Raw genomic sequence first — 16119 nt, forward strand, 5'->3', positions numbered from 1 at the left:
ACCTGCCGATGCAGGGGACACGGGTTCGTGCCCCAGTCCGGGAAGATCCCACATGCCGCGGAGCGGCTGGGCCCGTGAGCCATGGCCGCTGAGCCTGCGTGTCTGGAGCCTGTGCTCCACAACGGGAGAGGCTACGACAGTGAGAGGTCCGCATATCACACACACAAAAAATTAATAAATAAAATGAAAAATAATCTGGATGGGATTAAATGCAACAGAAGATCACTGAATTTGAAGACAGCAAGAGAAAGTGCCTAAAATGAAGCACACAGTGGGGAGGTGGAGGGGAAGAGACTCAGAGAAAAAAAAAGAACAGAGCCCCAACAATCCACAAGGAAATAACAAGCAGTCTAATACAGGCATCCTAGAAGAAGAAGAAAGGGGAAAAAACATTTGAAGACAAAAATTCTCCAAATTTTCTAGGAGGGTAGATCTTATGTTAAGTGTTCTTATCACAAAAATTTAAAAATAAATAAAAATAGGGAATTCCCTGGTGGTCCAGTGGTTAGGGTTCTGCATGCTCACTGCCAAGGGCCTGGGTTCAATCCCTGGTCGAGGAACTAAAATCCTACAAGCCACGTGGCATGGCCAAAATAAATAAATAAACATATAAGATAAATAAAATAAAATAAAAATAAAGAGGGCAGGTGATGAATATGTTTATCGTATTGGCTGTGGTGATGGTTTCAGAGGTATATAATTATCTCCAAACTCATCAAGTTGTATACATTAAACATATACAGCTTTTTGTATGTCAATCATACTTCAATAAAGATTTTTAATTAGAAATAAATTTCCAGATCTCATGAAAATTATAAAACCCATCTGCAAAAAGCTCAGTAAATCTCAACCAGAACAAATAAAGAAAACTCTACCAAGGGACACCAGAATGAAACTGCAGAAAAACAATGATAAAGAGAAAATCTTGAAAGCATCAAAGGGGGGAAAAAAAAACACGTTATGTACAGAAGAACAAAGAATGACTATAGATTTATTGTCAGAAACTATGCAGACCAGACAGCAATGAAACTGTCTCTGAAGTTCTAAAAGAAAAAGAACTATCACCCCAGAATTCTATACCCAGAAAAAGTATCATTCAAAAATGAAGAAAAAGACTTTTTCAGATGAACAAAAGCTGAGAATATTCATTGCCAACATATTTATGTTATAGGAAATGTTAAGATTTTCCAGGCAGAAGGAACATTATACTGAAGGGAAATTTGGGAGCAAAGGATTGGAACTTTTAAAAATAAATAGGTAATTTATTTTAATATTTTTATTACTTAAATGTTGCTTATTCAAAATAAATACTTTAAAGCAAAAATAAAAGTGCATTAAGGAGCTTATAACATATACACAATTAAAATGTATCACAACAATGGCACAAAGGATGGGAAGAGAGAAATGTAAATCTATTGTTCTAAAGTTCTTAATCTACATGAAATAGTATAATATTACATGAGGATCAACTGTGATAAATTAAAAACATATGTTGAAAACCCTAAGGCATCCATTAAAAATATTTTTAAAGAGTTATAACTAATAAACAAATAACAGCAACAAAATAGAACCATAAAAAATACTTAATCAGGAATAAGGTAAGGATGTCCCCTCTCACCTTTGCTTTTCAATACTGTTCTAGGAGTCCTAGATAATTCAATAAGATAAGAAAAGGAAATAGAAAGCATAACTGACCCTTGAACAACATGGATTTGAACTGTACAGATCCACTTACACACAGATTTGTTTCAGTAAATATATTAAAAAGTTTTGGAGGTTTATGACAAGTTGAATAAACTTGTAGGTGAACCACATAGCCTAGAAATATTCAAAAAAATTTTAAAAGGTATGTCATGAATGCATAAAATACATGTAAATACTGGTCTATCGTTACATAGGCATAAGATGAGTGATATTTAATATAAAAATAATGTCTTCATTTTCTGTTTTATAACTGTGCTTTCAAAGAATTATATTACTGTACAGTATGTCTCTCATAATTGGAGAAACTGCTCATCAGCCTATCATCACAGGTAAGTGGTTTTTTAAAAAAATGAAACAATGCTTCCAATACTGTATTATGAATATAATGCTGAATGTCATAAAAATTTTATAAGTCATTCGTTAGTGTACAGGCTAGGCTACCATGAAAGAATCATATCGATTACTTCAGGCTATCATAAAGCAATCACATTGCTGCTTCTACAACATCAATGCATGAATCACTGTACCTGTAACTAATATTATTTTGTGTTTCACATTATCTTTTCATTTCTGATGTCTAGTGTTAGTAATATGTATAATATATACAGTGTTTTGTATCATATAAAACTATTGATATAAGTACTGACAGATGATTCATCTTGTTGATAAATATAGTAGAGTTCTGTAAATGTATTTTTCTTATGATTTTCTTAACATTTTTTCTCTAGCTTCCTGTATTACAAGAATACAACATATACTAACATATAATATATAAAACATGTTAATCAAATGTTTATGTTATCAGTAAGGCTTCTGGTCAACAGTAGGTTATCAGTAGTTGTTTTGGGGGAGTCAAAACATATATGCAGATTTTTGACTGTGCAAGGGGGGGCACCCCTAACCCCTGCAGTATTCAAGGGTCAACTGTATAATAATTCAGAAGGAAGAAATACAACTATCTTTGCTTGAAGATGACACATTTGTCTATATAGAAATCCCTAAGAATCAACCAAAAAACTGGACTGAATATGGAATTATAGCAACGTTGGAGAATACAAAGTTAATAATACAAAAGCCAATCACTTTCCTATATACCAGCAAGGAACAAGTGGAATTCTAAAGGAAAAACACATAGCCATTTACATTAGTGTCCCCAAAATGAAACACTTAGATATAAATCTAACAAAATAGGTACAATCTATATGAGGAACAATACAAAACACTAATGAAAGATATCAAAGAACTACTACTAAATAAATGGAGAGATATTCCATGTTCACAGATAGGAAGACTCAATACTGTCAAGATGTCAGTTCTTCCCAACTTGATCTATAGATTCAATCCAATCCCAATCAAAATCCCAGCAAGTTTTTTTGGGGGGATATCAACAAATCAATTCTAAAGTTTATATGGAGAGACAAAAGACCCAGAATAGCTACCTCGATACTGAAAGAGAAGAACAAATTTGGAGGACTGACACCATCCGACTTCAAGATTTACTATCAATATAAAGCTACAGTAATCAAGGCAGTGTGGTATTGGCAAAAGAACAGACAAATAGACCAATGGAACAGAACAAAGAATGCTGATATAGATCCACAAAAATATAGCCAACTGATTTTTGACAAAGAGAAAAGGCAATATAATGGAGAGAAGAGAATCTTCAACAGTAGTGCTGGAAAAACTAGACATCCACGTGCAAAAAACTGAATCTAGACACAGACCTTACACCCTTCACAAAAATTAACTTAACATGGATCACAGACCTAAGTGTAAAATAGACTATTAAAACCCCTAGAAGACAACATAGGAGAACACATAGATGACCCTGGGTATGGTGATGACGTTTTAGATACAACACCAAAGATATGATCTATAAAAGAAATGTGACAAGCAGGACTTCATTAAAATTAAAAACTTCTGCTCTGTGAAAGATAATGTCAAAAGAATGAAAAGACAAGCCAAAAACTGCCAAAAAAAAAAAAAAAACTGCAAAAGACATATCTGATAAAGAGTTGTCATACAAAATATACAAAGAACCCTTAAAACTCAACAGTAAGGAAACACACAACCTAATTAAAAACTGGGCAAAAGATCTGAACAGACATCTCACCAAAGATATAGAGATAGCAAAGTAAAAGATGTTTTACATCATATATCACTAGAGAATTGTAAATTAAAACAACAGTGAGATACCACTATATACTTAGTAGAATGGCCAAAATCCAAAACACTGACAACACCAAATGCTAATGAGGATGTGGAGCAACAGGAACTCTCATTCACTGCTGGTGGGAATGCAAAATGATACAGCCACTTTGGAAGAGAGTTTGGCAGTTTCTTGAAAAACTAAACTAAATGCTTATCATATGATAGAGCTATCATGCTCCTTGGTATTTACCCAAAGGAGCTGAAAACTTATGTCTACACAAAAAACTGCACACAGATGTTTATAGCAGCTTTACTCATAACCAAAACCTGGAAGCAACCAAGATGTCCTTCAGTAGGTAAATGGATAGATAAACTGCAATATATGCACACTATGGAATATTACTCAGCACGAAAAAGAAATGAGCTATCAAGCCATGAAAAGACACGGAGGAACCTTAAATGCATATCATTAAGTGAAAGAAGGAAATTTAAAAGGCAACATTTGTATGATTCCAACTATATGACATTCTGGAAAACACAGAACTATAGAAACAGTAAAAAGATCAGTGGTTGCTAGGGGCTAGGAAGGAGGGAGAGAAGAGCAGATGGAGCACAGAGGATCTGAAGGGCAGTGAAACTATTCTGTGTGATACCACAATGGTGGATATATGTCATTACACATTTGTCAAAACCCACAGAATTTACAATACCAAGAGTGAACTCTAATGTAAACTGTAGACTTTGGGTGATTATGATGTGTCAATGGAGGTTCATCAACTGTAACAAAGGTACCACTCTGCTGCAGGATGCTCATAGTAGAAGAGGCTGCATGAATGTGAGGGCAGGGAGTATATGGGGACCCTCTCTACTTTCTGTTCAACTTTGCTGTGAACCTAAAATTGGTCTAAAAATTTTATTTTTAAAAATTAATCCAGGGCTTCCCTGGTGGCGCAGTGGTTGAGAGTCTACCTGCTGATGCAGGGGACACGGGTTCGTGTCCCGGTCCGGGAGGATCCCACATGCCATGGAGCGGCTGGGCCCATGAGCCATGGCCACTGAGCCTGCACATCCGGAGCCTGTGCTCCGCAACAGGAGAGGCCACAACAGTGAGAGCCCCGCATACCGCAAAAAAAAAAAAAAAAAAAAATTAATCCAAAAGAAAAAAATAGGAAAAAACCCCACAAAAATTAGACTTAAACCATACCAGTAATTACACTAAATATAAATGGTATACACACCCCCATTAAATGACAGAGATTGACAGATTAAATAAAGAAGCAAGACAACCAAATACTGTCTAAAGGAAACACATTTTAAATATAAAACAGGTATGTTAAAAATGAAAGTATATAAAAAGATACACAGTTCTAACATCTAAAGAAAGCTAGCATCACTATGGTAATATCAAACAAAGCAGACTCCAAAACAAGGAACATTATGAGCCATAAAGAGGGACATTTCATAATGATAAATAGGGCAATTCATCAGGAACACATATCAATCCTAAATATGTATACACCTAACAGAGATTTATAATATCTGAAGCTGAAAGGTAAAATAGACAAATTCACAATTATATTTGAAGATTTCAACACTGATCCTGTGGTAATTAATGGAAAAAGTAGGAAAACATCAGTAAAAATATAGAATTCCTGAATGACACTATAACCAACTTTACTAATTGACATTTATAGAACACTCTACCCAAATATAGCAGAGAACACTCTACCCAAACATTCCTTCAAAGTAGATATGAAACATTCACCCACATATATATATTTGGGGCCACATAAGTCTCAATATATTTACAAGGAATGAAATCAGACTATGTTTTCTCAACACAATCAAGTTAAATTATAACTCAACAACATTTCTGAAAAGTCCCCAAGTACTGGAAATTAAACAACATCTTTTGTCTTATGCTGTTAAATAACCCATAAGACAAAAGAAATCACAAAGGAAATTAGAAAATATTTTGAACTAAATGAAAATACATCACATCAAAATTTGTGAGATACAGCTAAAGTAGTACTTAGGGAAAATCCATAGCCTTAAATGTTTATATTAGAAAAGAAGGACCAAAATCAATGACCAAATTTTCTTTTCTTGCTCTTAAGGTAAATATTAACCCAAAATAAACAGAAAGAAGGAAATAATACAGATAAGCACAGAAATAAATGAAATAGAAAACAGGTGGGAAAAATCAATAAAACCAAAAGCTGGTTCTTTGAAAAATCACTGAATAAATCTTTAGCCAGACTGATCATGAAAAAAAGAGAAATTATCAATATTAGGAATGAAAGAAGGCACTTCACCACAGATCCTACAGATCTTAAAAAGACAATGAGTGAATATTATAAACAAATTTATTTCAACAAATTTGACAACTGAGATGAAATGGACATCTTCTTGAAAGACAAAATATCAAAGCTCATTCAAAAAGAAATGGATAATCTGGGACTTCCCTGGTGGCGCAGTGGTTGAGAATCTGCCTGCCAATGCAGAGGACACGGGTTCAAGCCCTGGTCCAGGAATATCCCACATGCCATGGAGCAACTAAGCCCATGTGCCACAACTACTGAAGACCACACACCTACAGCCCATGCTCCGCAACAAAGAGAAGCCACTGCAATGAGAAACCTGTGCACCACAACGAAGAGTAGCCCCCGCTTGCCGCAACTAGAGAAAGCCCGCGTGCAGCAAGGAAGGCAGAACGCAGCCATAAATAAATAAATTTATTTTAAAAACAAAGAAATGGATAATCTGAATAGCTCTTTATCTGTTAAAGAAACTGGGTCTGTAATTTAAAATCATTACCCAAAAAATCCCCAGGTCCAGACTGCTTCACTGATGAATTCAGTGGAATGTTTAGGGAAACCTAATATAAACTCTTGCCAAAAAAAAAGAAGGAAAATGTCCCAACTCAGTTCAGAAGGCCTGTATTACCATGATTCCAAAACCAGATAAAACATTACAAGAAGGCTACAGAAAAATATACCTTATGAACATTAACACTAAGGCCCTTAACAAGAAAACAGCAAATCACATCCAGCAATATATAAAAAGACATGATGACCAACATGCTGGATTCATTCAGCAACATAAGGTTGCTTTAATGCTAAAAAGAACCAAATCAATGTAATTTATCATATAAAGAGATTAAAAAAGAAAAAGTTCTATAGAATTCTGACTCCAATTACAATGTGTGTGAGGGTGTTTCCCCAAATCCAAGCAATTCTTCAACACAAGCTGGGTGTCCTACAATTCAACTCAATTCTGACATTGGAGATTGCATTCAGATTCCAAGGTTAAGGGCCAAGTTCTACAAGACTGAACCCCCACCCCATCCTCTGACTTCAGATGACAATTGCAAGTCCAGGTTGTTACCTGAGCTTCTGATCCAGTGGCTACAAATCAGGTTTCCACAACCCTCTCTTTGGGTTCAATTTAATTTGCTATAATGGCTCAAAGAACTCAGAGAAACATTTAAATTAATAGATAATGGGTCTATCATAAAAGGATATAACTCTACACCATACACAAAAAGTAACTCAAAATGGATTAAAAACCTGAACGTAAGACAGAAAACATAAAAATCCTAGAAGAAAACTTAGATGGTGAGCTCCTTGACCTCGGTCTTGGAAATGATATTTTGAATTTGACATTGAAAGTAAAGGCAGCAAAAGCAAAAATAAACAAGTGGGACTACATCAAACTAAAAATCTATGGCACAGAAAAGAAGACCTCGATAAAATGAATGGGAGAAAATATTTGCAAATCTTATATTTGATAAGGGGTTAATATCCAAAATAAATAAAGGACTCTCACAACTCAACATCAAAAAAAACTAAATAATTCAATTAAAAAATGAGCAGAGGATCTGAACATTTTCCCAAAAACATACAGATGTCCAACAGGTAAATGAAAAGTGGCTTGATATCAGTAATCATCAGGGAAATGCAAACCAAACCACAATGAAGTATCACCTAACACCTGTTAGAATGACTATTATCAAAAAAACTAGAAATAACAAATGTTGGTGAAGGTGTGGAGAAAAGGGAACCCTTATGCACTGTTGGGGGGAATATAAATTGGTGCAGCTACTATGGACAACAGTACAGAGAAACACCATATCATCCAGCAACTCCACCACTGGGTATTTATCCGAAGGAAACAAAAACACTAAGTCAAAAAGATATCTGCACTCCCATGTTGCAGCATTATTTACAACAGCCAAGACATGGAAACAATCTAGGTGTCCATCGAAGGATAAATGGATAAAGAAGTTGTGGAATATGTATATCAACCATAAAACCAGAAGGAAATCCCACAATTTGTAATAACAATGGATGAACCTTGAGGGCATTATGCTAAGTAAAATAAGTCAGACAGACAAATACTGTATGATCTCCCTTACATGCAAAATCTGTTAAACAAAAATAACAACAACAAAAACCCAAACTCTTAGAAACAGAGAACAGATGGGTGGTTGCCAGAGGCAGCATGCTGGGGGTGGGCAAAATGGGTAAAGGTGGTCAAAAAGTACAAACGTCCAGTTATAATCAGTCCTGGGGATGTAATGTACAGCATGGCAATTATTATTTATATACATATTAATTGTATATTAATAATAATATATATTCTATGTTAATAATAATATGTATTCTATAATTAAAAGTTGCTAAGAGAGTAAATCTTAAAAGTTCTCATGACAAGAAAAACAATTTGTAACTATGTGTGGTGATGGATGTTAAGTACACTTACTGTGGTGATCATTTCACAATACATACCTATATCTAATCCTGTTGTAATCCTGTTGTACTGAAACTAATATAATGCTATATGTCAATTATATCTTGATTTTTTAATGAATTAAAAATAAATAAAAATAAAAAGATATAACTCAGTAAAAGTCAAATGGAAGAGATACATAGGGCAAGGTATATGGGAAGGGGCAAAGAACTTCCATGCCTTCTCCTGGCATGCCATTCTCCCCAAATCTCTAGGTGTTCACCAACCTAGTAGCTCTCTAAACCCAGACTTTTGGGGTTTTTATGGAGGCATCATTATATCAGCATGACCGATTAATCATTGGCTATGACTGAACTTAATCTCCAACCCTCTAATTACATGGCTGGCTCCAACAGCAACCCATCCTTAGGTAATTTCCAAAAGTTACCTCATTAAAATAACAAAAGATACCTTTATTGCTCTCTTTACTTAGGAATTTCCATAGGTTTTAGGAACTCCATGCCAGAAAAGGATGAAGAACCAAATATATATTTCTTATTATAAATCATAGTATCACATCCTATAATCATCTCAACAGATGGAGAAAAATTCAATATACATTCATGGAAAAAATTCTTAGAATCTAGGAATAGAAGAGTATTTCCTCAATCTAATATAGGGCATTTATAAAAATGCTACAGTTAACATAATAGTTAATGATGAAAGAATGAATGCTTTTCCCCTACAGTTAGGAACCAGGAAAGAATTTTTACTCTCACCACTTCTATTCATTATTAAACTAGAGAAACTAGCCTTTGTCATAAGGTAAGAAAAAAAAGTCATATAGATTGAAATGGAAGCAAAACTGTCTTTACTCCCAGTATAAACTAGAGTTGAGTTTATCGAGTACCTTGATTCAAGGTCACAGGATACAAGGTCAAGATAGAAAAAAAATTGATTTTCTACATACTAGCAATAATTAATTAGAAAATGAATTGACAATACCCTTTATAATAGTATCAAAAGTATGAAAAATGTAGATGTAAGTTTAACAAAATATATGCAAGCCTTGTGTACTGAAAACTATAAAACAGTGCTGAGAGAATTTACAGACCTAAATAAACAGAGAGCTATACTGTGCTCAGGAATCAGCAGATTCAATATTGTCAAGATGTCAATTCCACCCAAACTTATCTATAGATCCAACGCAATTCTCATCAAAATCACAGAGAGCATAATTATTTTTGGTAGAAATTGACAAGCTGATTTATATCAAGTTAAGTTTATATGGAAATTCAAAGAACCTAGAATAGCCAAAGCACTTTGTTTTTTTTTGCGGTACACGGGCCTCTCACTGTTGTGGTCTCTCCCGTTGCGGAGCACAGGCTCCGGACGCGCAGGCTCAGTGGCCATGGCTCCCAGGCCCAGCCATTCCACGGCATGTGGGATCTTCCCGGACCGGGGCACGAACCCGCATCCCCTGCATCGGCAGGCGGACTCTCAACCACTGCGCCACCAGGGAAGCCCACCAAAGCAATTTTTAAAAGAATAAAGCTGAAGGACCTAACCATATAATTTCAACATATTATAAAACTACACTCATCAAGACAGTGTGATACTTGCAAAAAGACAGATCAATGTAGATCAGTGAACCAGAATAGAGAGAGAGAGACAGAGAGTCCTGAAAGAGACCTACACATACATGAGGTCAACAGACTTTACAGAAGTGCCAAAGTAGTCCAGTGAGGAATAGTGCTGGGGATTCCCCTGGCAGTCCAGTGGTGAAGACTCCAAGCTTCCAATGCAGGAGGTGTATGCTGGATCCCTGGTTGGGGAACTAAGCTCTCACATGTCATGCCCCATGGCCAAAAATAAATAAATAAAATTAAATTTAAAAATAATAAAAATTTTAAAAATAGTGCTGGAATAATTGGCTATCCATATGCAGAAAACTTTGATCCATACCTGGTACCTTACACAAAAATTAACTTGAAATAGACCTAAGAACTAAAATCAAAAAACTTCTAGAAGAAAACATAGGAAAATATTTTTTTGTGACTCTGGATTAACCAAAAATCTATTAGGTAGGCAAGAACCAAAAGAAAAAAATTAATAAATTAGATTTCATCAAAATTAAAGACTTCCCCACAAAAGACAGGATTCAGGAAATGAAGAGGTAAGCACAGACCAGGAGAAAATATTTGCAAAACATGTCTCAATAAAGGACTTGTAAGCAGCATACATAAATAACTCTTCCAACTCAATACAAAGAAAACTCGATTTTTAATAATGAGCAAAAGATATTATTAGACACTTCAAAGAAGATATACAAATGGCAAATATACTTACGAAAGGATACCCAATATTATTCATCATTAGAGAAACTTCAGTTAAAGCCATAATGAGATACTGCTATACACGAACTCAAATGGCTACTGTTTTTTAAACTGATAACATCAAATGTTAACAAAGATGCAAGTGGAACTCATACATAGCTCATGAGAAAGTAAAACTGTACAGCCACTTTGGAAACAGTTTGGCAATTACTTAAAAAGTTAAACTTACTGTCTGACCCAACAATCCTACTCCTAGGTATTGACCCAAGAGAAATGAAGTCAATGTCCATACAGAGTGTAAGCAAATGTTCATAGCAGCTTTATTCATAATACCCCAAACAGGAAACAACCCAAATATTATCTAATGGTGAATGGATAACAAATTGAGGTATATCAGTACAGTGGAATGATACTCAACAAGAAAAAAGAACAAACCACTGATACATACTGGATGAATCTCAAAAGCATCCTGTTAAAGAAGCTAGACACAAAAAGCTAAGCATTATTTAATCCCACTTATATGAAACTCTTGGAAAGTCAAAATTATACTTATAGAAAGCAGTGGTTATCTGTAGCTGTAGTTGGGGAAAGAGATCAACTACAAAGTGGCATGAAGGAACTTTGGGGAGATGATGGAAATGCTGTTTCTTGATTTTGATGGTGATTACACAACTAGATACATATGTTAAAACTCAAACTGTACATTTTCAATGGGCAAATTTTACTATATGTAAATTATGTTACTAAAGCTAATTTTTTTAAGTTACAGAAATGAAGCACTTTTATGTCTTTAATTTCCATGTGCTTATTTTGAGCTCTACTTAGGTTGTTATCTTGCTAACTTAATCAGGCTTTTGTTGGCTTTATTCTAGTAGGTTTTACTCAAAGTCCTTCAGCATGATAGTTACAGAAAAATACCAGGATTGCAGTGCTCAGGGCCAGCCATTCAGGTGAAGATATTCATGAGTTAAGTTGCAAATATGCTTCTATAACTTTGGTGAGAGGCTGGAACAGATACAGATACAGAGATACAGAGATACAGATTTGGGAGTCATCTGCAGAAAACAGTTGAAACCATGGAGTTGATAAAATTGTACTCTTTTCTCACTGCCACCTCTCACTTCTTACTAATCCACAGAACCATAGAAAATGCTTAAGTTAAATGTGAAATAAGTGAATGACTTGAATTTTAAAAGGTCAGCTTTTCCATGAGCGCTAATAGCCACTGAATTTAAACACATTTTTGGTGTATTTATAACTCCAAAGTCGGATATCTCACCTGGTTTAATTTTTCAGTGTGATTCAGCCTTGAAGTCTCCACATTTGACATAGAAGTATTCTCCACGTCCAGTATTTGCTTCGGTGGTTCCATGTTTGAAGTGGGTTGTGAAAAGCGTGCCCTTGCTACTGGGGAGCCTGTGGGATATGACCTTTGTTGCTTCCTTCTAAAAGGCTGGGTAAAAATTTTACCTTTTGCGAATAAAAGAAGAGGAGAGAAAAATTATCACTAACAATTTCTAGTTTTCTGGTGTTTATATATAGAGGCTAGGCCCTCAACTTAGAACTAAAAATTAAGTAAGCTTACATTTTTATATTAAGCCAATAAAATTTACATACAAGGGAATGATTAGTCACCTAGAGAAGAACACCAAGAGATCATAAGTGTGTTACTGAAAGGTTGGGGCTATCTAAAACTCCACTTAAGGACACCTGAATATAATTACAAAGAGGCAGGATTCAATAGGTATAAACCTAAAAAGCTGTATCCTGTTTAGGAGACCAAAAAGTCTTCAAATAAGGAATCTGCTTGAATTACGCTTTTCAAACTGGATAACCATCTAGTGGTATGGGGGGAGGGGTGGGGAATGAAAAGCTACAGAATAAAGGATATTCTTCTGGAGTATAGATTTTTTTTCTTCAAGATTTGTACAGAGGGGAATACTACAGGAGAGGTATATTCTGTTATACAACATGAAAGACAGATCACCGGACCCCACCATGGCCTAGCTCTTTCTTTACCCTAAGATCAAGCTCACACACACAAAAAATCACTTCCAAGATATCCTGATGAGGAATAAGGTACCATGTATGGGGAAAATGAACAATTCAATCACTGGGAAGGAATATCCACCCCCCACAAGTCAATAAGTTGGCAAACTGCTTTATACAACTCAATCTCACGTAAGTTTAATAGCATGAGTTACTCTCCCAAAGTTTGAGCAGCACAAGAATACTGATACAGGGAGTTCCCAGGTGGCCTAGTGATTAGGATTCTGGGCTTTCACGGCCATGGCTTCGGTTCAACACCTGGGGGTCAGAGAACTGAGATCCCACAAGTTGTGCAGCAGGGCCAAAAAACTTTTTTTTGAATTTTTAAAACAAATACTGATACGGTTGAGGTTTAGACTCAAAACACTCAGTGGCCCCTACAGCCTTCCCTGACCAGAGCCTGTAAACCCCCTAGCATATTCTTGTCAAATTACACTTCCCACCACAATTTAAATATTGGTTTGTAAATTCACGATATTCTCATGGTTCACCTATATTAATCTAAATACAAATTTTGAGAAAAAAAGAAAATCATTGAAACGGGCATAGAATTCCCCAAATAGGCAGTGTATAGATTCTATACTGTCAAGGGTCTGTAGGGACACTATACAAATGATCACATCAGTTTTCTGAGCCTTTAAGGGAGACAGTGATTGGGTAGGAAAAGCTCACTGAATGAGCAGTAGTAAGAGTTCAGTATCTAACTCTAGCTGTACCACTTTTCAAGTCATGAAATTTTCAGAAAGTCATTTAACTTTCTTGAGCTTTGGCTTCCTTATCTATAAGGGTAAGATCAGGTTACTCACCCAACTTGTCTATGGTATGAGAATCCAAGGTAAATTGCTATACAAATAAGGTGGTTATCATTACACTACATCAATTACTACAATGCCTGCTAGGATATCAAAGATCAGTGTTAGCAAAGATCAGATGGCAAATGCTACAAACTAGTATTATTATAATTTTTTTTTTTTTTTTTTTTTTTTTTTTTTTGGCGGTCCGCGGGCCTCTCACTGTTGTGGCCTCTCCCGTTGCGGAGCACAGGCTCCAGACGCGCAGGCTCAGCGGCCATGGCTCACGGGCCTAGCCGCTCCGCAGCATGTGGGATCCTCCCAGGCGGGGACATGAACCCATGTCCCCTGCATCAGCAGGCGGACTCTCAACCACTGTGCCACCAGGTAAGCCCTAGTATTATTTTTAAAACTTTTCATTTTCCATGTTATATCTTCTTTACCTGAACACATATAACTAATGTTCTTTTTCAGCACTCTAGAGAGAGCTGATCTTGTGTTTTCATAATAATAGCTACCACTTATTATGAGCTTACTAAATGCCAGGCACTTTACAGACCCCCATCTCATTTAACCCTCAGCCTGACTCCAAGAGGTAAGTATTATTATTCCTATTCTAGAGATGAGGGAACTAAGGCTTAGACATTTTAAGTAACTTGCCTGAGATCATACAGCTAGCAAGTGGTAGAGCCAGGATGCAACTTCAACAAACTGTTGGGAGTTTAGCCATTACATACATACGTACATATGTACTACAACTGCTCCAAAGTCTGCTGATCTGCAATAGTTACCAGTACTAATAGTTACCAGTACCTGCTGGCCATCCTCTCTGCTTTTCCTCGGATAGGCTCTTCTTCAGCATCAACAAAGAACCTGCTCTGGTCTGTTCTACAGAAATGACATCTGCAGCGGCATTCAGTGCTTCAAACATAGAGAAGAAGCCATACTGCACATACTGGAATGATCGTCCAAATCGCTTGGCAAATGCGTTCTCAAAATCAGAAAGGAGAACAGGAGATAACGTCAAGAGGTCTTTCAACTCACTCTTCACGACAGCTGGAAGAATAGGGGGCACCCTTCCTCGGTAAGGTACTCGCCGTTGAGAGCTGGGCCCAAAGCAAACACTGGCCCTTCCCTTCTGCACGGAGTTTCGAACCTTATGGCTGCCCCTCTGTTTTGCAACTAAACTTGCTATTCCTTTGGTGGATTCATCTGGAATGGCTAAGGAGGTGTGAAAAAAGAAATCATATTTAGGTGAAAACTTACTTCCTTCTTTAATCTTTGCATCTGTGGTTATATAATTTGTAACTCTCCAAGGAGCTGTGTATAGGTGACATGATAAACACAAACCCTGGGTTGCTCCATTTCTTGCATTTTAGACAACAGCTTGTTAGCTTCTCTACTACAGGATGAAGAATGAACAGTGAAACCCAATTTATTATCACTGCTGTTAATTAACTCCTGAAAGATCTGAAACCCTGGAGATGAACAATAAACTTCCCTACAATTATGTTTCTGTGCTTTATGAAATTTTAAACATGATTTCATAATCTGAAGTCCCATTGTTAAGTTTCTCCTGACTTAAGGTGCAACAATATTAAATCACATGCACAATGTAGTTTTTATGAATGCACAGTATTCTGGGGAAGGTTTCTTGGTTGTGCTAAAGCTCTAACTCTGTCCACAACCTCTAAGGTGCCTATGATCGCTCTTCTCCCTCACAAAAGTAAAATCCCCTGCTGGGGATGCAGGATAATTGCAGAGCTAGAACAATTCTTTACTAAGTGATTATTATTGCAAAGTTCAAAGACCTTCAAATCTTAAACCTACCTTTCAGTATTACAGTACCGTCCCCACAGGGGCAGACACTGACAACATCAGGCATATCCAACACCAGCTCCATGGTGGACTGATACCCGAGGTTTTGGAGTGGTAAACGGTTGCCAACCATAAAAAGGTACTCCTTTTCCAACTGCTGTGGGGTCAAACCATCTTTGGTGGAAATGAGAAGTGACCTTATTTCCTTCCTCAGGCATTCCTCCTGTATTCGCTCTTGTTCAGACATTGCACCCTACAAGACTGACTTAAGACACACTGCTCGTGAGGAAAAGCAGGCAAACCCAAGATGGAAAAATAAATAAAATAAGAAGTCTAAAATGGCCAATAGTGGAATACAAACAACTGAGATGCGACTTCTACAGGTGATGAGGCAGAAGCAGTACCACGAGGGTGCTCTGAAACTTCGTTTAGCAAAGCCCTCATACAGTTCAGTCTTCATCCCAACCTGTGATTAACCTGTGTGCATCGCAAGAAATCCCTGCCACGGCCTAGTGTGTGAGAAGTACGAGTTCCTCGCT

At 36.4% G+C, this 16119-nt stretch overlaps 1 protein-coding gene across 1 annotated transcript in view; it reads right to left on the bottom strand.

Annotated features, from left to right (window-relative positions):
- The window catches only part of TDRD5 (tudor domain containing 5), an 89256-nt gene extending 73411 nt beyond the window's left edge, over positions 1-15845 (bottom strand). The window contains exons 1-3 of the mRNA XM_007448536.1: positions 15593-15845; positions 14576-14983; positions 12202-12392 (exon numbers count right to left, since the gene is read on the bottom strand). Coding sequence (XP_007448598.1) covers positions 12202-12392; positions 14576-14983; positions 15593-15827 — 834 coding nt within the window. The 5' untranslated portion in view covers positions 15828-15845. The remainder of the gene's footprint in view (positions 1-12201; positions 12393-14575; positions 14984-15592) is intronic.
- Positions 15846-16119: the final 274 nt, after the last annotated feature.

This window comes from Lipotes vexillifer, unplaced genomic scaffold (genome assembly GCF_000442215.2).
Source record: "Lipotes vexillifer unplaced genomic scaffold, Lipotes_vexillifer_v1.1 scaffold76, whole genome shotgun sequence".
Classification (NCBI taxonomy): domain Eukaryota; kingdom Metazoa; phylum Chordata; class Mammalia; order Artiodactyla; family Lipotidae; genus Lipotes; species Lipotes vexillifer.